This window comes from Pelophylax lessonae, assembly GCF_965119305.1.
Source record: "Pelophylax lessonae genome assembly, chromosome: 4".
Taxonomy (NCBI): domain Eukaryota; kingdom Metazoa; phylum Chordata; class Amphibia; order Anura; family Ranidae; genus Pelophylax; species Pelophylax lessonae.
In genome coordinates, this window is record NC_138771.1 from 448,436,002 (window position 1) to 448,460,234 (window position 24,233).

General features: G+C 45.3%; 1 protein-coding gene across 1 annotated transcript in view; it reads left to right on the forward strand.

Annotated features, from left to right (window-relative positions):
• The window catches only part of LOC309553784 (E3 ubiquitin-protein ligase RNF213-like), a 678,906-nt gene that overhangs the window by 545,050 nt on the left and 109,623 nt on the right, over nucleotides 1–24,233 (forward strand). The window contains exons 52-54 of the mRNA XM_082255197.1: nucleotides 8,888–9,047; nucleotides 18,341–18,515; nucleotides 19,897–19,991. Coding sequence (XP_082111323.1) covers nucleotides 8,888–9,047; nucleotides 18,341–18,515; nucleotides 19,897–19,991 — 430 coding nt within the window. The remainder of the gene's footprint in view (nucleotides 1–8,887; nucleotides 9,048–18,340; nucleotides 18,516–19,896; nucleotides 19,992–24,233) is intronic.

The following is a 24,233-nucleotide window of genomic DNA, read 5'->3' on the forward strand; positions in this document are numbered from 1 at the left end:
ATAAACTGTATTTCTCTTTCGTTCATTGATGGACACAGCTCCAGAATCTTCTTAGCCATTGGGTTATGCTGCCCCCTACAGGAGTAGGACACTAGGGAGGAAAAGTCTTTACCACGCCTATGGGGCAGTCCCAGGGGATATACTCCCACACTCTGCTATAGGCATTCAGTTTTTTTCTGCCTAGTCAGGAGTAAGGACCTAATTCCTTACTGGGATCTCCTAGCATTTTTTCCATTTTAAATTAAAATTTTTACTCTTTTATTATTTTCTGTTCCTGTGAGAACTACAGTCAACTGCTGGACTGGGCGACAGACTGGATATTCTAGATCCTTAAGGTCTCCCCAGTCCAGCCAGTGAGCATGCGCAGACCTCAGCTCCGTGCTAGGTCGGCCGCAACCTAGTCCCACTGGACAGGGGCTGGCCTGGCCTGTGAGTTAAATGTCTCGCGGGGACGCATGCGACCTGGTCGCTGCCTGAGTCGCAGAGTTCCCCCTGGCCAACAGCATCCCCATTCCGGTGGAGAGGTGTTCTGTCCGGAGCAGTGCCCACCCAGTTCCACGGTATGGTAAGTAGTTGCCCCCTTCTCCCTCTTGCGGATTTTGGGGTGAGCGTGGGCCCCTCCCTGTAGCGGTGGGTCCCTCGGGTCCCCCTTCTTCTCCCCAGTCGCTCTAGGGTCACAGTGGGTCTTCCGTACCCCCTCACCCTCCCTGGTAGGTTGCGAGCTGGCTTTTGCCTTGGGGGCTTCCTTTGGGGTTTCTGCTGACCGGTTAACTCCGGTGCACACCGGGGGTTACAATAGGGTCCTTCACCACCCTGGGGGATAGTGACCTAACAAGGGGGGTCCTAAGGGCTCCCAGCTGTTGTGAACCGATCCGCTCCCCCAGTCCAACACATCACCCTCCATTTGAGCATCCGCCCTCTCCCCCATTGTCCCTGAGCGGTCAGCCCTGGCAGGCTTTGCGCCCAGGCGGTGGGGTGCCCGCAGAAATTTAGGCTGTGGCTCGTGGCCTACTAAGCCCCTGTGAGTGTCCTGTAGCCACCCGCCTTCCCTTGGATGGAACCTATGCGGCTGGGCCACCACCAAAATTTTTTCCGAGGCCTACTAGGCCACGCGGCCAGCTTGGTGCCTTCCTTGGAAGGGGGGGCTCTGTGGGGGTGGTCACCTTTTTATGACAGCATGCCGCCATTATTGTGTAGGGCACTTGCCCTTTAGCACTGCGGACCATCTGGGTACCTTATCTGCGCGTCCGCGTTATGGCGGGCGGCCCCATTTTAAGGAGGCCATTTATTTTCATGCAGGCCTCTATGGAGGGGCTCGGAGGGCGACCCCCCCTTTTTCATGGGGTCCAGGTAGGTGGTCCATTAGCAGGCTTGGGCCGGCGTCCCCTTGCGGGATTGCAGTCTGCGACCCTCACCTGCCTGTTTTGTGTCTATGTATGAAAAATAAATAAATCTTGCAAATAGAGTTGCGGTTGCTGCTGCCTCAGACATGGGCGCTAAATATGCCCCGTCTCTCGCCAATATGTTTATGGCCCAGTGGGAGGAGGACGTCATCTATGCCCATCGCAGGCCGCAAATACTGCTTTGGGCTAGGTATATAGATGACGTGCTCCTCCTCTGGGATGGCCACCACAGTGACCTGATATCCTTCTTGGAGTATTTGAATTCCAATGATCGGGGTATCCAGTTGAATTATGAGTGTAGCCAGTCTACTATTCATTTTCTTGATCTCACCATAAGCATTAAAGATGGACAATTTTCTACATCTACATACTTCAAAACTACCGACAGGAATTCATACATTCCTGTCGATAGCTGTCATTACGCACCTTGGCTGAGGGCTATACCCAAAGGCCAATACCTTCGTATTAGGCGTAACTGTAGTGAATTCCATGAGTTTCAAGAGGTTTCTCGATAAGGGTTATAGTGAGGAATTTCTCAACGAAACACTTATGGAGGTTAGCCGATTGGATAGAACCCAATTACTGAACAACGAGTCCAAAACAGATAGAAAAAACTCTTCTTATAATTTACCTTTTGTTACTTCCTTTTCAAGTCAGCATATGACTATTAAAAATATTGTCAATCGTCACTGGCACATCCTTGGTAATGATCCAGTCCTGGGTAGCACTCTGTCGGATAGACCACGGGTGGTATTTAAAGGAGCTCCAACTTTGAGAGATAAAGTGGCACCCAACATTTTGGAACCACCAGCTCCCAGACCTACTTTTTTAAGTCAGTTGACTGGGTTTTATAAATGTAATAGGTGCCGTGTTTGTTCTTTCAGCTCTAACAAATGTAGATCAATTAAAGAATTTACGTCCACAGCTACAGGTAGAGTTCACGCTATTAAGCCATTTATTTCCTGCATGACCACTGGCATAGTTTACATGCTCCAGTGCCCATGCGGGCTTCAATATATAGGACGAACTAAAAGACCATTACAAGTAAGACTTAATGAACATATATCAAATATACTCAAAGGTTTTCCTAAGCATTCAGTGTCCAAACACTACGCCCTTGTCCATGATAAAAATCCCAGGAATACCTTATTCCTAGGGATAGACAAATTTGTACCCCATTGGAGGGGTGAACCCCTAGTTAGAGGTATCTCAAAACTAGAGATGAACTGGATTCATCGAGCCAAAACATATGTTCCGTTTGGACTCAATGTAGATATCGAAATAAATGCTTTCATAGATAACGCCTAAATTTAACATTACCCTCTTATTCCCTCTTTTTCAATTATATTTTTATGTATTTATTAAAATCAATTTATTATTTATTATTGATTTTCTATTTAAGCATATTATCTGAATGTCAATACAATTGGACAACACCAACCAGCTATATTTGACATGTGTGTGACATTTATTATAATTGTCAGTATTATGTTGGGCCCAATTATTAAATAAGGGGCTGATTGAGTTGGATATAACAATATCTAAGAATGAAAGGATTTTTCTGTTTACATCATTAATCCTTTGATATATAGCCTTCCTCCCTCTTTGTTTATGATGGTCTGGATAGGTGCTGTCCAGTTGTAATCAATATGCTATTAAAATCTGTAATACCCTTAAATATCCACTAGATGGTGCCTTCATTGACCCATTCTAGGTGGATATGACGAATATCTGTTCGCTAATTTTTGCTTTATAATTTAAGCACAAAATATAGTTGCCTTGTATGATGTTCTTTTTTACTTTTTTATGTATAAACCCTTTGTTGTTGCTATTTGCGGGTTGATATGTGGGTTACCATTCCGGTTATGAATTCCCCCACTTAAGATGGCGGAATGATCCTCACCCTCTTCCGGTCAATAGAGATGATATCCTTAAATATCCACTAGATGGTGCCTTTATTGACCTATTCTAGGCGGATATGACGATTATCTGTTTGTTAATTTTACTCTATATCTTAAGTACAAAATATGGTTGTTTTGTGTGATGCTCCTCTCTATTTTGTATATGCATAAACCCTTTGTTGTTGCTATTGGCGGGTTGATGTGCGGGTTACCCTTCTGGTTATAAATTCCCCCACTCAAGATGGCGGATTGATCCTCACCCTCTTCCGGTCATTTAGCTCAAATAGATGGCGTCAGTACGCCGTCCGCACCTTTGAAAACGTCATCTGTGACGAAACGTCGTCGGGTCACGGTGTACTGACGTCATCGGATTGCGACCGGAGAGTGCGGGCGAGCGAAGCCGTCCGGCCGGCGGCTGACAAACATTGCTCCTCATTCCTGGTCTTGCTGTAAGTTTTTTGATTTTATTTGTGAATAAATTTTTAATGGTTTTACGCTATGGGAGCCTCTCTTTTCTTTACGTGGGTGAACACTGACAATACCTCCGCCATTTGAGGAAATCAGCACCCCAGTTTAAGAGTCGGGTCCGTGGATGCTTGATCACCATACAGGCTCAACATTACCTGTATTTGGTAAGAGGCGACCCCCATTGGTTTATTTTATTATTGGCTCCGGGTTCACACTGAATTGTGATCTGCACGTTTTGCTTTAATCCTTATTCCATATGGTAAGAGGCGAATCTAGCCATAAAAGGTGGTGGTCCAACACGCAAATCTCACACTTTTTGCCTTCCTTTTAAAGTTGTCCGGTAAGAGGCGACTTCAGCTATAACACGTTTATATATTTGGTTTATACCTCTATCACCTCTGGTAAGGGGTACCCATCATTATTTAATTTTGCATGTTTTTTATTCACTGGCATCAGTGATCAATTTTATTGGTGGAGGTTTATTCTTTTACACAATAGAATTCATTTTTCACGAACACTGGGGTGTTTAATCAAATTAGTTTGTAAGGTTTTACGCTATTGCGCTTTTACCTTTACTTCCATGATCCTGTGACCATTGAGCTAACTGTTCACGTGGACCTGGATCTACTATCAAGGTGACAAGTTTATCCAAAGAAACCGCCTTTACCTTACCTCAATCTGGTAAGCTTATACCCTTTGGGGTTCCTGGTTCCGGATTACATCTTTACTTTATGTTTGGACTGTATGGACTTTACATCTCCATTGATCATATCATAGCGCGACTTATTATTACAATAAGCTGCCTCAGACATGTCTGTCCTTTTTTAGTACCACAGACCCTCCAAGGCAGCAAGGGTGTTCTCCTTCTTCCGCTACTTAAAAGAATGTCGCAGGACAGTGGGATTGTCCAAAACTTACTCGTCTTGGTTCTGCAGTGTCCTTCAGAGGATTCCCTGCTTGCAAGTGGCCTGTCCCATCTATAATGGACTCGCTGGTTTCCAGGTTGCCTGAATTTACCTTAAGCCCGATTGTTGAGCCCTCACCTTTTACAGCTCCTGCTGGTAGAAGGGCGAAGGCTCCGGCCCTCCATATAGTCATTGTGACTGATTCGGCACTTAGGCCGGTATTTACTATTGCCCTGGTGTTTAAAACTCGAACGAGTGGGCTAAACTTTTACGCCAGGACCTGGAAGGGGAGTAATTTTCCCTCCCTTTGTGGAGCTGGTGAACCGGTTGGTCCAGGGGCTACAGTGGGTTTTTTTTTCCAATATCCCCCTTTTGCTGTGGCTCCCTTGGTCTTAGGCTGTATGTATTAGCAACGGTCTTTCGGTGTGTTGTTTTGGCTAATATGCTGGTCTGCTGACTAGACTTCTTAGAATGCCTTATCGGATATCCCTTGTGGGGATTACCTGTTTAGAGCGGCCCTGAATGACATCATTAAGGATTTCTCAGGGGGGTAGAATTCTTTCCTTCCGCAGGCAACAAAAACAAGGAGTAGACGTGGACCATTCTTTTCGGCTCATAAGATATCTGTTTGTCATCTCTTAGGATCTCATGACAAACCGCCCTTCTGGGCCTCTATTGGAGGTCCAAGAGGACCTTGTTTGGCTAGTCATGAGCGGGCTTTCCAGACCTGTGGATGGGCTCCCTCAGCATGAAGGGGCACCCTCACCCATATCTGAAGTGGGGGGGTATGTCGACTACTGGTCCCCGGATCCATGGTCCTCCCTAGTATAAAACAAGGGGTCCACAGTCTTTTGTTCCGGCTACAAGATCGAATTTGGTCTTTTATTCCGGATATGTGCTTTCCCCCCGACCTGCTTTGTCCCCAGACCACTTACAGGGTTTCTTGGTGTAGTGCAGAACTTATTCCGGGTCCGACTTTGGAACGATTTCAGGGGTTTTATTCAACCTGGTTACAGTAGGCAGGATACGTCCAATCCTAGACCTTGAGGCTTTAACCGCTTTGTGTGGGTAGAGATGTTCCGAGATGTTCGTATGGTAGTGGTGTCCCTATATCAGGGGGATCTTCTCGCTTCTATCGATATCAAGGAGGCTTACCTTCATATCCCAATACACGCCGGTCATAAGAGTTTCCTGTTTTGAAATTGGCAAGGAGCATTATCAGTTTGTGGCATTAGCCCTTGACCTGACTTCTTTTCGGGCCTTCACGACAGTATTGGCCCAGGTGCTGGCCTTGTTGCGTCAGCAGGGGATCGTGGTACTGGGGTACCTGGATGATCTTCGTCTGGGAACAGTGTCCCCGACAGTTCCGATGGACTACAGGGAAATTATTCTGTGAGCGCTGAAGGAGTTAGATGGGATTCTGATTTTCAGAAGTCTATTCTGGTTCCGTCCACCAAGTTATACTGTCTGGGCCTGTCTCTGGTCTTGACCTCAGCCAGAGTGTCTTGTCTCTGGACAAACTTCAGAAATTGCAGGATGCATTTCTGCTGCTGTTCAGCAGACGGTCATCTTTCGGGACCTGGGGGTTTCTACCATTTGAGGCGGTTCTGTTGCACAATTCCATTCGATATCTCTGCAAAGAGATTTCTGTCAAATGGGACAAGGTCCACAGTCTCTAGACAACCTGATCCTGTTTAGCTGGGGTATAAGAGGATCCCTGCTTGGGTGGCTTCATTCTCCGGCACATCGACAGGGCTGTTCTTTCCTTCCTTTATACGCACTCATCCCGGATGCCAGCCTGTCTGGGTGGGGAGGCGTTCTCAGCACAGATTGTGCTCAGGGGGTATGGATTCTGGAGTCCAGACTGCCAATCAATGTACTGGAACTTCAAGTGTTCAGGATGTTGTCTGGATCTTTGGATAATCGTCTTAGGAAAATCCAATCGGCCAATGCCTCTCCTGTCCCCTATGTCAATCACCAAAGGGGCCCAATAAATGTCCTGGCGGCTCAGGAAGTAGCCGGCATTCTAAGGTGGGCAGTACATTTGTTCTAGCCCTCTCTGCTGTACACTCCCCGGGAGGGAGAGATTGACAAATTACATCAGTCGACAGGCGTTGAACCAGGGGGAATGGTCATTTCATTTGAAGGTGTTCTTCAGTTGTGTCTCTGTTGGAGTTTTCCCGAGGTGGGCCTCTCGTCTTAACAGTAAGGCACAGAGGTACGGTCTCGGGATCCTCTAGCCAAAGCCACAGACACACTAGTGGCTCTCTGGTGGTCAGTATTATCTGATTATGTCTTCTCCACTCTCAAACTTCTGTCAAGCCTCCTGCACAGGGTCAAAGCAGAATGGATCCTGGTCATTCCAGTTGCTCCAGACTGGCATCACTGGTTTTGGTACTCTGATCAGGTATGGCTGGTCGCCGCTGCTTCTTGGAGTCTTTCTCTCAGAGAAGATCTATTGGCCCAAGGGCCAATCTTCCATCCTTCTTTACAGGCGCTGGCTTTAATGGCTTGGCTGTAGAAAGACAGGTGCTGAAGGATAGGGGTTGTCTGAATTGGTGATTCCCATGTTGTTAAAGGCTAGAAAATCGACCTCCAGGAAGATTCACCATCGCTCCTGAAAGACGTACAATGCGAGGTCATCCCTGTTCCCTTTAAGTGGCTCTGATTTTTGCATTCCTCCAATGAGGTGTTGAGCAGCGCCTGGCCTTGGATACCATCAAGGGCTAGATTTTTTTCATCCTTGGTGGTCTTCTTTTACTGTCCTTTGGCTACACATTCTTTGGTTCGCACCTTTATTCAAGGGGTTCGCCACTTAGCTCCTCCAGTATGGCTCCTCTCAGTATGGTGCTGTCGGTTCTCCAGTAAAAGCCTTTCAAAGATATTTGCGAGTTTCCTCTGCTTACATTGTCCCAGAAGGTAGCCTTCTTGGTGGCTATTACTTCTGCACGCAGGGTGTCGGAGTTGGCGGAGTTGTCGTTCACCTTACCTGGTGGCTCACAGAGATAAAGTGGTTCTTCCCCCTTGTCAGTCTTTCCTTCCTGAGGTTGTTTCTGGTTTCCATCTGAATGAAGACATTGTGTTGCCTTGCACTCTCTGGATGTGGGCCGGGCGCTCAGGGTGTACCTTGCGGCAACCGAGTTGTTTAAGAACGAAGCCTTGCTGTTTCTCCTTACAAATGGATCTCGCATAGGGTTGGTCGTGTCTGCCGTGACAATTTCCTGATGCACAAGTCAGACGGTGGTGCAGGCCTATTCTATCAAGGGTCAGGTTCTTCCATTACCTGTTGAGGCATTTTCTACACGGGCGCTTAGTGCCTCTTGGGCTTTCTGCCATCAGGCGTCAGTGATACAGGATTGCAAGGCGGCCACCTGGTCGTCTGTGCACACTTTCAATAAATGTTATAAAGTGGATGTACTGGCATCGGTGCATGCTGCTTTTGGCCGCAATGTTTTGCAGGCCGCTGTTTGAGAGAACCTGGTCCTCTTTGAGGGTGTATTATTTTCAGGGGAGCTCTAGTTGTTCCTGGTTGAGCTCCATGTTACCTGGTTGGCTAGGTTTAGCCTTTTGGGAATTTTTTCTGCACTGTTTTTCCCACCCCTCATGTTTAACACTGCTTTGGGATGTCCCAATGGTTAAGAAGATTCTGGAGCTGTGTCTGTCAATGAACGAAAGAGAAAATTGGATTTTTGTCTTACCGTAAAATCATTTTCTCCAATGTTCATTGGCGGACACAGCACCGACCCCTCTATTGAGTTGGGTTATTTTTCTTCTGACACCGCTTGCAACAAAAATGAATGCCTATAGCAGAGTGTGGGAGTATATCCCCTGGGACTGCCCCATAGGCGTGGTAAAGATTTGTTCTGCCTAGTGTCCTACTCTTGTAGGGGGCAGCATAACCCAGTGGTTAAGAAGATTCTGGAGCTGTGTCTGTCAATGAACATCAAAGACAAGGATTTTACGGTAAGACAAAAATCCAATTTTTTTTTAGAGTTCAGCTTTAAAACAAGAAAGAGCTTGGCCTCTTAAAGTACCTGGCACTAAAATGTTGCTTTTTTATATCTTCACATATAGCTCCTTTATATGCTATTTGCTTTTTGAGGGGCCAAGCCCACACAGGCCTAGAGCCATTGCTCTTTAACTCCTTGTAGTAAAATTATCCTGATTGGATTATTTCTTTTATCTGAAACAATGACTTCTTTTATAACAGGCAGGATGTAGACAGAACACAGACTGGACATGTGTTGGGGGACCCAGATCGTCAGGGCCCAGCTTTGGCTCCAGACCGAGATATACCAGCCCCTGCCTTTATTTTACTAAGAATGATAACACATCTGGCAATGCTTCTGGGATCAGAAGAGGATAATCAGGTATGCTGAGACATTATTTGAAGCATGGCCATAATGAAATTTTCATGTATATACTGTAGTCAACTTCAGATGTTTCTAGATACAATATCTTGGGGTGGAAGTAGTGACTGCATGGGTTAGAAAACATGGCTGTTTTCCCTGATATAAGCCCCACCAACCATGATGCCATGCTTGTTTCAGATCCACAATATCAGTATAAAGACTCTAGAATGTTTGTCTAAATCTGGATCTAATGATGTCTTTCAGCTGTTAGTCATACATGCCTGTCTGCCTAAATGTCTTTTTATGTCTGTAACAAAAATTAAAGTTGCCTTATGCAAGAGTCTGAAGAAAGAACTTTCACTGTCGCACAAATCAACCAATAAGGCTGTATTTTTGACTGTTGGTAATGTTAGAATATTAAATGGAGAATCTTAGTTGTCATGAGCAGTACAGATAGTTTCTTTCAGACATGTTCAGCCACGAGACCCAGTGTTATTTGCCAGAATCTATTTCTACTACTGTGTATGCACTCCAATTATTGGTGCTCTGTCCCTTTAAATATCTACTTAGATTTTCAAAGTCCTACGATTCTCAAAAAATATATAAAAAGTTGCACAAAGAAACTATTGACGGCCAAAACCAATGGACACTATTCTGTACTCCTACTTCTGGACCTTTCTACTGCCTTTGATACGGTTGACCATCCCCTCCTCCTCAAAAAACTCAATGCCTTTGGTCTCCGTGACTGTACTCTTCACTGATTATCTTCCTACTTATCCAACCACACCTTTAGCATTATGTACAATTCTACTTCCTCCTCTCCTCTTTCCTTCTCTGTTGGGGTCCCCCAAGGCTCTGTTCTTGGACCCCTCCTATTTTCAATCTACACCACCTCTCTGGGTCAGTTGAAAGCCTCCCACAGCTTCCAATACCATCTCTTCGCTGACGATACCCAAATCTATCTATCCACCCCTCAGCTCTCTCCCTCAGTCTCCTCACGTATCACTAATTTACTATCAGATATATCGGTCTGGATGTCTCACCACTTCCTCAAACTCAATCCATCCAAAACCGAGCTTATAATTTTTCCTCCACCACGGGCCCCCTCCCCTGATTTCTCCGTCAATATCGATGGCATTACTATCAGCCCATACCCGCATGCCAAGGTCTTAGGTGTTGTCCTGGACTCTGAACTCTCCTTCAAACCCCACATCCAATTGCTGTCCAAATCTTACCGCCTCAGCCTCCGCAACATCTCCAAAATTTGCCCCTTACTAACCAAAGACACAACAAAACTCCTAGTTCACTCCCTGATCATCGCGCGCCTCGGCTCCTGCAATTCCCTTCTCGTTGGCATACCTCTACACTGGCTATCCCCCCTTCAATCCATCATGAATGCTGCCGCCAGACTCATCCACCTTACCAATCACTCAGTGTCTGCTGCTCCTCTCTGTCAAGCCCTCCACTGGCTTCCGCTCACCCAACAAATGAAATTCAAAATACTTAACAACATCTTACAAAGCAATCCACAGCTTAGCCCCTAGCTACATCACCAGCCTCGTCTCAAAATACCAACCTAAACGCTCTCTTCGTTCCTCTCAAAACCTCCTGCTCTCTAGTCCCCTCGTCCCCTCCTCCCATGCTCGCCTCCAGGACTTTTCCAGAGCCTCTCCAATCCTATGGAACTCCTTACCCTTATCTGTCCGATTATCTCCTACTCTATTAGCTTTTAGGCGATCTCTGAAAACCCTCCTTTCTCTAGCGCTCATTGACAGACGTAGTCCTCGGTGATACACCACCTTCGGGTTATGTTGCCTCCACAGGAGCAGGACTAGACAGGAAATTAAAAAGCTCTGGCCACACCCTAGGGGCAGTCCCAGAGGGTATATCCTCTCTCTCTCTGCCTCAGCAAATCAGTTATTTTCTGTCTAGTTAGGAGTAAGGACCTAGATACCTTGCTGGGATCTTAGGTCCTGGCAAGAATTTTTTTCTTAAAGGATTTTTAGACAGCTTTTTTTCTCCAGTGTTCCTGTGAGATCTTCAAGCAAGAAAGCTGAACTGGGCGACGGGCTGGATGTTGAGATCCGGTGGTCACCCCAGTTCAGCCTACGAGCGCGTGCAGGCCATAGCTCCGCGCTGGGTCGGCCGCGACAAAGTCCCATTAAAAGGACTGAACCCGCTAGTTAAACGTCTCGCTGAAACGCCAAAGACCATGAGTCACGGCGTCCGTATCGGTCGACAGCCCTCCCGCCCCGGTGGAGAGGGGTACTGTCAGGAGTTGGTGCCCGCCTGGTTCCGGTATGGTGAGTAGTATGTTCCCCCTTTTTCCCTGACGGGTTTTGTGGTGAACGCGGGCCCCTCTCTGTATGGTAAGAAAGAGTCCTTTCTATCCTATAACATGTCACAAATCCTCCTACTTTGAGTGTGATTTTATGTGTGCAAAAGCCAGGAGGCTTGGTTTGGGAGCTAACAATCTATTGTATACATGTTTAAAAGATGTAATCTGTGGCATTCTGGGAATCTTATGGGTTAAGTATAAGCTACCTACCAGTCAGAAGCCACGGACATGTAGACTGCCTTCCAAATCAGATCTCCAGCTATTAGCAGGCCTCCCGAACGGCCATGCGGTCCGCCAGGGCCGGTACCGCCAACCACGCCATATCCCCATGCAGAGAGAGTGTTGTGTGCCCTGCAGCACACCGCTATTCAGTATAGGCCGCCGCCATTTTTTTTGCTGGATCGCACGAGCCGCCATTTTGGCGTAGCCTCGTGTCTCCAGCATGGGGGCGGCCATGTTTGAGGTGATCCTACACCTCGTGGAGCTTGGGGGAGGCGCCGGAAGGCGTGCAGAGGGGCGGAGCCGCCTCCTTTCTTCCTGGGCAGCCAGCCAAAAGACTTCCTGTTTGTCAAGACAGCGCTGTAAGCTGTTGCAGTTTAACTCTGAGCATCAAGTGGTGAGCCTGGGGGTCTATCTCTCTCTCTCTCGATCGATAGGGATCCCTAGCAGGTAACACTAAGGGGCTTTTTGTGGCGCTGGGGGTCAGAAAAGAAAAAAAAAAAAAAAAAAAAAAAAAGGTTTTTTTTCTTTATTTTTGAATTATATTATCCAGGAAGTAACTGGAGTTATTATATTATGGACCCTGCCACACATATTCCCCCACCTGTTTCCCTCGAGGGGGCCTCGGGACCCGCCGGTGCACAGAGTATAGAGTCATTTACAGCAATTTTGGAGTCTATGGTGGCTCGGGTGGAGGCGGCCTGTCAGGGACGGGGGTCAAGGAAGCGACCCCCGCCTACCCCTATACTATCTGACACCTCTGACTCAGATTCAGAGATGGTCACGGCAGTTGCAGGTTCCTCTGCAAGGGCTGTTATCCCAGGTAAAGCCCCCTCAGACAGTAAGGAGGACGCTTCTTCTCTTGCTATAATTCAGGAAGAAGCATTGGTGGACGCACTAGTTATGGCAGTGCAAGAAACCTTAAAACTTGAGGCTTTACCGGCAGAGGCAACTGAAACAGAGAGGCCTTTTGGGACTAATAAGCCCATCAAGACGGCGAAGGCTTTTCCTGTACCTAAATGTTTTGGTAATCAGATTAAAGGAGAATGGGAGCATTCTAAACGTACCTTTACTATTTCCAAGCGTATTGCTAGACGCTATCCGTTTGAGGAATCCATCATTAAGAAATGGACGGTACCACCAGTCGTGGATCCGCCTATTTCCAGGCTGAATAAAGCCACGGTTATTCCAGTGGAGGACACTTCGTCCTTTAAGGATCCGGTGGATCGAAAGATAGAAGCAGAGTCCCGCACTATCTTTTCTCTGATAGGGTCAGCATTTAGACCAGTAATTGTTATTGGTCTAGTTTCCCAGACACTTACGGAATGGGCGAAAATGGTACGCCAAGATCTTAGGGGAAAAGATATTCCCCAGGAGACATCTGATTTGATGGAACAGATCATACTAGGGCTACGGTTTATCTGTGACGCAGCCTTGGACACTACTCCCTTGTTAGGGCATGCATCTAAGTTAGCAGTGATCCTCAGACGTGTGCTGTGGTTAAAATGCTGGTCAGCTGACCTAGGTTCCAAAAAGACCTTGACCAATCTCCCTTTTCAGGGGAATCGTCTATTTGGGGCCAACCTAGATGAAATCATTAAGGATGCCACTGGGGGCAAGAGCACTTTTTTGCCACAGGCTGCAAAAGTTAAGGGACCTCGCAACAAGCGAGGACCTTTCTTTACCGCCCATAAAGGGCGCCCGGCTGGTACTCCCGGGAAAGGCAAGACTCCTCCAGGAGGGTTCAAGAAGGGCTGGTCGGACAAACAGAGGACCAACCCAGCCAAACCCGAAGTAAAGGAGTACACAGCCTGAAGGTGCGCCCCCACCCGGTTTCAGGGTGGGGGGACGTTTTCACCGGTATTCAGGACATTAGATCGAGCATCAACCACTACTACCGGTGCGATTCTTCCCTTCCAACATTTAAGTATTACAGGAAGCGGTAGTTACCGTTCCCTGAATAGATCTTTTCCTTTACCTTTTCCTAAGATTAGTCCCGATACCTCACAGGAATCGGATCTGGTTGACCAGATAGGCCAAGTAGCCTCTAGTCGGGTGACTTCGGTCCCTGAGGTTCAACCAGAAAAGATCACCTTTCCTGATAACTATCAGGTATCTGATAAATGTGTGGAAACAGAAAACGACCAGACTTTCTCGGATGGTCGGGGCCAGATAGCTCTAGGGACGCCTGGTTCAGATCCAATCAGCGCCAGTGGTCCTAGAAATTCTAGGCTGGCCTCCTCAAGCCGGCCTGGCCGACTTGGACATGTTAGTCGCAGACGTTCCGTGGGAACTTCGTCTCAGGGAGTGTCTGTGGTCTCAAGGACCAATTTACCTTCGTGCTTTACAGTCGCTGGTTTTAATGGCCTGGCCATTGAGACCCAAGTACTGAAGGACAGAGGTTTGTCTACTTCAGTCATTCCTACCCTTATTAAAGCAAGGAAAGCGACTTCCAGCAAAGTCTATTATCACACATGGAAGACTTATATTGCGTGGTGCGAATCTTTAGGATTTCCTCCACGTACCTATTCGGTGTCTCGAATATTGGCCTTTTTGCAACAAGGGGTTGAGCAGAAGCTAGCCTTGAGCACCATCAAGGGTCAAGTTTCAGCATTAGCAATCTTCTTTCAGAAACCTTTAGCTACCAAATCCTTGGTGCGGAATTTCATCCAGGGGGTGCGGCACCTGGCTCCTCCAGTCCGCGCGCCCTTACCGCCCTGGGATCTTAATTTGGTTTTGTCGGTTCTACAGAAACCTCCCTTTGAAAACATCAGGGAGATTCCCTTGCTTACTTTATCCCAGAAGGTGGTCTTCTTGGTGGCTATTACTTCTGCTCGCAGGGTGTCAGAACTGGCTGCATTATCATGCCAGTCCCCATACCTAGTGATTCATAGGGATAAGGTAGTACTTCATCCTAAGCCATCTTTTCTTCCTAAGGTGGTTTCAGATTTTCATCTGAATGAAGATATTGTACTACCTTCCTTGTGTCCTCAGCCCAAGCATCATCGGGAACATGCGTTGCATTCCTTAGATGTGGTTCGGGCAATCAGGGTATACCTGAAAGCTACGGAATCATTCCGTAAGACAGATTCACTTTTTGTGATCACGGATGGCCCCAGAAAGGGTTTGCCTGCATCTGCCGCGACCATTGCCAAATGGATTAGACAAACGGTGGTACAGGCTTATTCTATTAAGGGTCAGAGTCCTCCGTTCCCTGTTAGGGCGCACTCCACTCGAGCGCTCAGTACTTCCTGGGCCTTTCGCCATCAGGCGTCAGTGGTCCAGGTATGTAAGGCGGCCACTTGGTCGTCGGTACATACCTTTACAAAATTCTATAAAATTGATGTGACGGCATCGGCGGATGCCTCATTTGGCCGCAAGGTTTTGCAGGCCGCAATTTGAGGAGACCGGTGGTCTACCTCGAGGGTTTTTTTTTCTGTTTGAAAAAAAAAAAAAAAAGAAAAATTTTTTCTCTCTTTTGTTGAGTCTCATCATTAAGGATGAGCATTGTAAACTTCTAGTTGGCACCGGTTGGGCCTTCTAGATTGGGATTTGATTTCATTTTCCCACCCCTCAGTTGTGATACTGCTCTGGGACGTCCCGAAGGTGGTGTATCACCGAGGACTACGTCTGTCAATGAGCGCTAGAGAAAAATGGATTTTTGTAAAATCTTACCGTAAAATCCTTTTCTCTTAGCTCATTGACAGACGTAGTCCCCGCCCCTCTGTTTTTTTTGAGTTGGGTTGGGTTAAAATCTCTAAAGACTGCTTTTTCACATAACTGATTTGCTGAGGCAGAGAGAGAGAGGATATACCCTCTGGGACTGCCCCTAGGGTGTGGCCAGAGCTTTTTAATTTCCTGTCTAGTCCTGCTCCTGTGGAGGCAACATAACCCGAAGGTGGTGTATCACCGAGGACTACGTCTGTCAATGAGCTAAGAGAAAAGGATTTTACGGTAAGATTTTACAAAAATCCATTTTTTCAGAGAAGCCTATCCTACCAACACCTAACAAATGTACCTCCATGTTCTCCATCAACCCATCCCCCACGTTTATTGCCTTTTGTTTCACTTGACCCTCCCTTCTAGATTGTATGCTCTAACGAGCAGGGCCCTCTACTTCCTCCTGTTGAACTGTATTGTAACTGTATTGTCTTCCCTCACATTGTAAAGCGCTGCGCAAACTGTTGGCGCTATATAAATCCTGTATAATAATAATAATTGACAACAATCTATAACGTATCAAAAAAAAGGGCTTGTGTCAATAAATAAAAATAATAATAAAGCGCAAAAACAATTCATATAAACATCTGTGCTAAGCAATTCATGTTCAGGTTTCAAGTTCAAGTTTCATAAAAAAAAAGTGTTAAACAGTTTATATGAAAGTTAATAAGGATCCATAGAATCACATTTATAAAGCTGTGCTTGTGGAATCTGTTACTTCAAGATGCACCTCCGACTCCACTCAAGGGTGCTACAGTACACCTCCACATGTGCTTCTACTGCCACCTGTGCTCACTCCTTACCAGAAGTTGTTAACCTCCAGGCTATAAGAGGTTAAAACCAGCATGATAAACTCTCTATGATCTCTAAGGCAGCAACCAGGCCCATCAACTGCAGCAGTTTGATTCCTCAATAGATGGCTGTCACAATGGCGCCACCACTTTTTGCACGGCCTACTCAGGATGCATGTATCATTGGAGAGTGTTGCCTTATTGATAGTGTGGCACAGAAGGAAGAGAAAGAAAGTGAGAAGAATTTAGAATGCGGAGTGTCCACATGATCATGCGTGTGCACATGCCAATTTAATTTTTTTTCTGACCCTAATCTTTATGGATTACTCTTCTGCTCAATGGGCATCTTTATTCTTTACACTTTTTTCTCATCCTTCCTAAAGATCAGAGGAGTACTCCATAAAGATGGCACTGAGATTCTATGAATCTTTATGAATTTTTATATAAATTGTTTGTTTAACGCTGCTTTTTTATGAACCTTTATTTTAATTGCTTATCACATATTGTTTTTGTACTTTATTTTTATTCATTGGCACATGAGCACTTTATTTGATACGTTCTAGATTGTCATCATTATTTGTTTGAGTAACCCTGAACTTTTTTATATTTTATATGAGCAGAGCAGCACTTTGAAACTTTGTGTAGATATTCAAATTGACAGTGCACTGATAACTGGAAAAATAAAGGTTGCAGCAGTCTCTATTACCATTTGTATTATTTTATTTATTTATTGACATTGAAACTCACATTTTTTCTTCTATTTGCCACTGATTATTATTTATATTATACAGAATTTATATAGTGCCAACAGTTTACGCAGCACTTTACAATATAAAAGGGAGACAATACAGTTACAATACAATAAAATACAATAGGGTTAGGAGGGTCCTGCTCAGAAGAGCTTACAATCTAATAGGGTGGGGCAAGTGGTACAAAAGGTTGTAACTGTGGGAAATAAGCTGATGGAAGTGATAAGAGATTAGTTGGAGGCATAATAGGCTTCCCTGAAGAGATGAGTTTTCAGGGATCGCCTGAAGGCAGCTAGAGTAGGAGATGACTGGACAGATTGAGGTAGAGAGTCCTATAGAATGGGAGAGGTTTTGGAGAAGTCCTGGAGACAAACATGGGAGGAGAAGACAGGGGAGCTTGAGAGCAGGTCCTCTTGACAGGAGCAGAGAGGATGGTTTGGGTGAAATTTGGAGAGAAGATTAGTGATGTGGCTCGGGGCAGAGTTGTAAATGGCTTTGTATGTTGTAGTTAGTAGTTTAAATTCAATTAGCAAGGCGATCATAAGCCAGTGTAGGGATTAGCGGGAAGGGGTGGCAGACACTGAGCAGTTGGTAAGGTAGTTAAGTCTGGCAGCAGCATTCATGCTAGACTGAAGAGGGGATAGCCTATGGAGAGGTAGGCCTGTGAGGAGGGAGTTGCAATAGTCCAGGCGAGAGATAACGAGGGAATGAATGAGTAGCTTAGTGCTTTCATTAGTTTAGAGATGTTACCGAGGTGAAGAATGGATAGAATCAAATCTAGGAGTAAAAACTGAAGTGTTCCAAACCAGTTTTACATAATCTGGACCATATGATCTTTGTGTGCTTTGAGGCTGTTCCAGGGCTTCTGAATAGTTTTATATGGCAGGAATATCCAACAAGCTGACCAGATCACCTCAGCTGTCTCCAGTCAATGTTAAACTAACACCATTACTTAAAAAATTAAATAAAAGCTCCCTGCAATAGAAGCCTTTAAATTTTAATCTCGCCATTGGATGCCAAGTCAGAACTCCTCTGTCTTTAAGTGCTAACTCCTACATAGTCTTTGGAATATGACACTTTCTGGATTGTTGGATGCTTGCATCCCCTGCCATGTGCTGTGGTTCCATTTGCCAGATGGAAACAGTAGTACTGTAGGGGACAGGGAGAGGAGCCCTTGAGTGTAGTGTCAGATGTGAAGATTCTGCCAGATGTTGTAGTCCCTAAAGATAGTGAAGCTTGGTTGTACTTGCCAATGTGAAGATTGTGCTTGATCATGTAGTATGTCGTTTTTTTTTTTTTTAATGAAGTGCTCCTCCACTAGTCTTATTATGGAGAATAAGCATAGGCATTTATCTAAGATATTCCCATTTATACTGTGTTCTTATTCTTGTATATCATTACCTAACAGAATGGGAAAACATAATTAACTAGAGAATATTACAGTTGCAGACTGTATAGTTTTTGTATGCACTATTTATTTATTTTTTGTCACAGAGCCTCATGCGCATTGTGAAGCCACCAGTTCATGATGTTACAAATTTCATTTTCCGTCATATTGAGAAAGATCTGGAATACCTGAAGAACAGTCTTGGGAAAAGCACAGATGACATCACAACGGTTGTACATCTTGTACTTGACAAAATGCTGAGTCCTCAACAGTCTGGACACTGTAAGTATGCTTTATTAATAACTTTACAATAGGTTTCCAACTGTTAGCAGTGCAACCAGTCTGGGAATCATTGCTGCTAACTGGACTTTTACAGTAAATTCTTTTTTTTCTTCAGTTTTAGATAGGGAATATAGGGATAGAACATCTGTCAGGTTGTTATTGCTATCTGGGTCTCTGTTATGGAGGTTTACCATCACTTTCTGTCACGGACCAGTGCATGCTGGGTCTGCGACATCAAGAGGTCGGTGCCACCAGGTGACATATCCAGGTGGACCAGCTCCTTATCTATATAAGAAATGTCAAAAGGTGGAGCCTGCAGTAGGAAGCCAGCCTTCATGTGGGGGGGGCATTTTCTTTTCTTTTTCGGGTGTGGCGGGTGGTGTGATTGATGATTTATATCGGGCGGGATACTGTTTTTTTTATTAAAGGAATTGTCAAAAACTGTCTGTGGGTTTTTATTACCTTTTGGCACTTTTTTAGTGAATAGGTAGGAGTACTATGTTAGGGGGGGCAGTGGGATCTGGGGGCCCCCTTGCTTCCAGACTCCGATAAGCCCCCCACCTGCAGACCCCCACAACCATCAGCCACGGTTGGGGAGATGAGGCCCTTGTCCCCATCAACATGGAGACATGGTGCTTTGGGGTGAGGGAGGTAGAGCCCCCCCCCCCTTCGTGTTGAGGGTATGTGGCCTTGTAGGGTTCAGGAGAGGGGGGGCACTCACTCATTCCCCCCTTTCCTGACCTGCCAGACTTCATGCTCTGATAAGGGTCTGATATGGATTTTAGGGGGCACCCCATGCCTTTTTTTTGGGGGGGGGGGGTTAGCCTTAAAATCCATACCGGACCCGAAGTGCCTGGTATTTACCTTGGGGGAACCCCACGCCGTTTTTTTTTTTACTTTTTTTACCGGCAATTTTTTGATTTTATTTTACTCGGCCTATCGGCAAGGCGAACACCCTGCAAATTCTGTGTTCCCCAAACCAGGCAAACAGACAATGTTTGGCTCGAACTGATGCTATTGCCGAACCATGCGTGTATCTACGTATCAACCCCTAGCCAATGATCCTCCAATTGACACTCCAGGCCTCTCTTAAATTGAATTACAGGTATTAATCTAAAAACCGAGTCCTCCCCCTCTTTTCTTTCCTAAGATGCTTGCATCTTACTAGTCCGACCGCCATTTATTCAAATATGTACACCACTAGACCCAACACTGCTAGGTTTCTCTCAACTTATACTAATATATTGTATATGGTCTGTCTTGATTTAACTTGTTGACCAAATGTTGCGGCCTTTGTTCCTGTTAATTGTATTCTCACAATAAAATGTAATTAAAAAGAAAAAAAAACATCAGTCATAGCCATTACACATCTTATCTGCAGGGCCTGTCCAGTTTGATGAAGTTTGGTCAACCAAACAAATGAGGAACAACTGGGAAAAGCATTTTGCATCAATGGTCATTGCCCCTGTGCTCACGGTAAGGATCTAAAAAACACAGATAGGATGATTACTTGCACATTGCTGATTTAACAGCTCTTTAAATCTATGTCCTGCTTTTTCTTTGATCATAATTCCTGTATATCCTTTCCGTGCAAGCAACATGAATTTTAATGTGGTAACCGATCCACTATATAATTAGAAGGTCATCTTGTTCAGTGTGACAACCACAATACAAGAGCTGTGAATGTAATCTGGCAGCCGGCAGGCCACCACATAAATCCACATTTTGGGAGAACAGAGGCATGCTCACCTTCCCTGGTACTGGATCAGCTGCTCCAGAGGAATTCTACCCCCAGATCGAGCCCACCCCCTCTGAACGCGTCTCATTTAAGTGAATGCGCCCCGCCCCACAAACACATGTTGCGTTAAGGGGGGTGAAAACAGACCGTAAGGAGGTGACATATTGCCTCCTCACCACCTTTCAGATGCCTCTGAAAAGTGTTTCAGGCGTGGAATGCTTTTCAGAGTAGTACCAGTCCTTGACACTAATGTCAATAAGCCCTAAAAGCAAACAGAGATAACAGCCCTTCTTCTAAGCTTAGAAGGGTTGTCAGAGATCTGTTTAGATCTGACTATGGATCATTTAGTTGCCGTGTGAAATTTTACCTTCTACAAAAAAATGAATAAAACAAAATTAAATGTACAAGAAAATGTTTTAAAATACATACCTGTAAAGCACACACTTCCATATGTTAACATACATATACATACAAAGATACCTAAAATCCATAGAGACACACAGGACTCTTAATAATATAAACACGTGATATTTTTGTACCTATTAGAATTTTTTAGAATAACTTCATGGAACTGTTTTTTTTTAATGCTAAATAGTTAAAGGAAATGTAAAGTGGTTCTGGATATATTTTATTTCTTATGGCCAAGGCTAAACAAAAATAGGTTATGTGAATCGTACAAGACATAGGAGTCGATTCTTAGACCAGGGGTATATGCCAATACCTTCAGATGATTGGACACTTACAAAAGTTTTGCTGGAAACTGCCCCCCCAGTCTACCAATATAACCCCACCCAGGCCAAAAGGCTGCATTTTTTTGCTAGTGTCCTTAGGTGATGGACCTCTTCTGCTGTTGCAGAAGATTTTTTTTTTTTCTAATTTTCATCTGTTTTTCTTCTTTGACTGACACTCAGCTGGCCTGTAATTCTTGCTTCAGGCACTGGATCCTGCGTTTGCCATTCACCTTGGTACGTGGTGCACCAAGTGAGTTAGCTGCTGGGTTCTATATAGGTTCAGGGCCATGGTCCATTCCTATGGCACCCAAACCCTGCAGACTCCTTCGGGGTTATGCCCACTGTGATGGGTGAAGGCTGGATGCGGGACAGGACCAGCTGTTCAGATGCAGTAAGACAGGATATCTTTATACCTTTACATAACAGTTCCTGGCTGCACAAATCTTGTTGGATTATTACTGGATATGTAGTAGGTACTACACTATATCTTTTTGTCCTACAAGACATACCACAATGTTAGGCACACAAGCAGCTTTGAAGGCACTGGTTATGGTGTTTAATCTACACTTTGAGGGTTTTTACCCTATTTACTCCCTTACTTTGCTTTATAGGTAACATTATTTTAGCATTTACCTTTTTAAAATTGGGGGGCTTTCTTCCACCTTACTACCAGACGTTCCTCTCTGGCTGATGACCGAGTGCTTAATAAGACTCCTGAATGGACACTTCAGGCTGCCATTTCTGCCAGTGACTCAAGTTGATCATTTGCCGTCTCACCTGTTCCCTTATACCTCAGAGACACAGTCATAGTAACTCAGTTAGCACCTGAGTTATTGTATTTACTTAATTCTGGACATGCTGAACCCCCTCGGTCCACATCGGGAGTGGGAGCACATGGGACAAATAGTATGGAATCTGCTGCAGGCCTTGAGAAAACGTCACCTTTCTCTCACATTTATAGCAGGCTCCCTTGCTCTGGCGCAAAGTCTTACCCTGACCGCACGCCAGCCCCATAAATCGGAAGATAAGAAGTTGGGCTTGAGTACCATCAAGGGCCAGTTGTCTGCCCTGGCAATCTTATTTCAGCAACGCCGACTCTTTAGTTCGTACCTTCATTCAGGGGGTTCAACATGTGGCTCCACCTGTCCGATCTGTTTTGCCACCATGGAATTTAAATTTAATACTTTTGGTTCTCCAGGAAACCTCCATTTGAGAATATTCGGGAGATTCCCTTGCCTACGTTATCCCAGAAGGTGACATTCTTGGTGGCTTTTACTTTGGCCCGCAGGGTATCAAAATTGGTGGCATTATCCTGTCACAGTCCCTATTTAGTGGTCCATAGGAATAAAGTGTGTCCCAAGCCGGGTCATCCCAAGGAATTTGCTTTGCATGCCTTGGATGTGGTTCATGTGATTCGGGTGTATCTGGCAGCTCCTGAGTCCTTTTGGAGGTCAGACTCGCTTTTTGTGGTTAAGGACAGACCAAGAAAAGGGCTGGCCGCTTCTTTGGCTACCATCTCCAGATAGATCAGACAGACGGTGACTCAGGCCTATTCCATTGTTAAAGGTCAGGTTCAACCTTTCCCTGTCACTGCGCATTCTACTCGGGCACTGAGTGCTTCTTGGGCTTTCCGTCATCAAGTGTCAATATCACAAGTTTGCAAGGCGGCCACTTGGTTGTCGTGGCATACCTTCACAAATATCTATTAGGTAGATACTTTGGCATCTGCAGATGCTTCTTTTTGCCGCAAAGTTTTGCAGGCTGCTGTTTAAGAGGGGCTGTTGTCTCTTGGTTTTCTTTCAACTTTTATTTTTCGTGGGGGGCTCCTGTGACCCGCTTAAGGCTCCTGTGTATTGATTAAGGGCTCTTATGTTTAGCCTTGGGTTATTTTCCCCACCTCTCCTTTTCGTTTTTGCACTGCTTTTCGACGTCCCAGTAGGGTATGATTTATGGAGCGATGTGTCCGTCAATGAACAAAAGAGAAAATGGGATTTTTGTACTTACCGTAAAATCCACTTCTCTGAGTTTGACGGACACAGCACCCACCCCTCAATGGAGTTCTGATACATTTAATACTAAAAGTGTTCTCTATAGGACAAGGTAGAGAGATGGGGCAGTGTCATCATGCTCTCCTCCTCCAATCAGGGAATGCATTGCATTCATTGAGAAAATGCAAATCGTTCTCTAAATAATGCCCATGCTGAGTGGCCAACCTCCTGTGTTCGGAATGCATCAGGGCAGCCTCTTGCCACTGGACTCAGAGGTTGGTGGAGATCACTGGAGTAGCAGTGTCTACTAAAGTGATTTCCAGCTTTTAGAGGGAACCCAAAGGTATGATTTTATGTAGTTACATTGGTCCAAACTGGACCAATCTAACTGTGTTAAAAATGGCATACCCGAAATTTTTCCTTAATATGCAGTATCTCACAAATGGAGTACAACCCTCACATTTTTGGAAATATTTTATTCTTGTTCAAACATTTTATTGAAAAACAGAAATAGGTACAACGCAACATGTACAACTTAAGTAGGAGAGGTTACATTTGTAATATTGCTAACAAAGGTGAATTGGTTACAGTAACAATGCAAACCATGTTAATGGACAGGTTCAAGAACAATGGGGGTGGTGACCCAGAAGGGAGACCCATTTGGGCACAGCCAACACCCGGGCTCTCTTAAAAGGGAACTCGCTGTGCCCGCATGCGACGGCGCCATTGGTGGCCTATATATCATGTATGAAAGTGATGTCACCAGAAGTCACAAAACATAACCAAGAGTACTGAAAGAAACATGGTAAGGTCAATGACCTAAGCAGTGGTATAAAATGGATACAAACAGTAGCTGAGAGAAGAAATGGTTAGTGCAATGAATGTGGGGAGATGTAACCGCTGTAGGGGGGATTAAAATTCAGAGCGATGTACATATGGCGGCATATATATGTAAGGAAGGGGGAAAGGAATAGGAAGGGTATAGGGGGGAAGGTAGGAAGGTGGAGGGGGAAAGTGGGTCGCCGGGGGGGAGCAGGATTATCACTGGTCAATACAAGCGTCGTGAAGACATTGTTCAGGGCAATAGAAGGGAGCTATCAATATTCGGAGGAAGAAAGTGGTCTACCCAAGGTTGCCAAAGTTTGTCAAATTTCTCAACTCTGTCCAGCAGGACAGCTTCAATCTTTGCATGAATCATGGCATTGGTGATTCTGTGCTTCACTTCGGGAATAGGTAGGTGGGTGGTTTTCCAAGCTTTAGC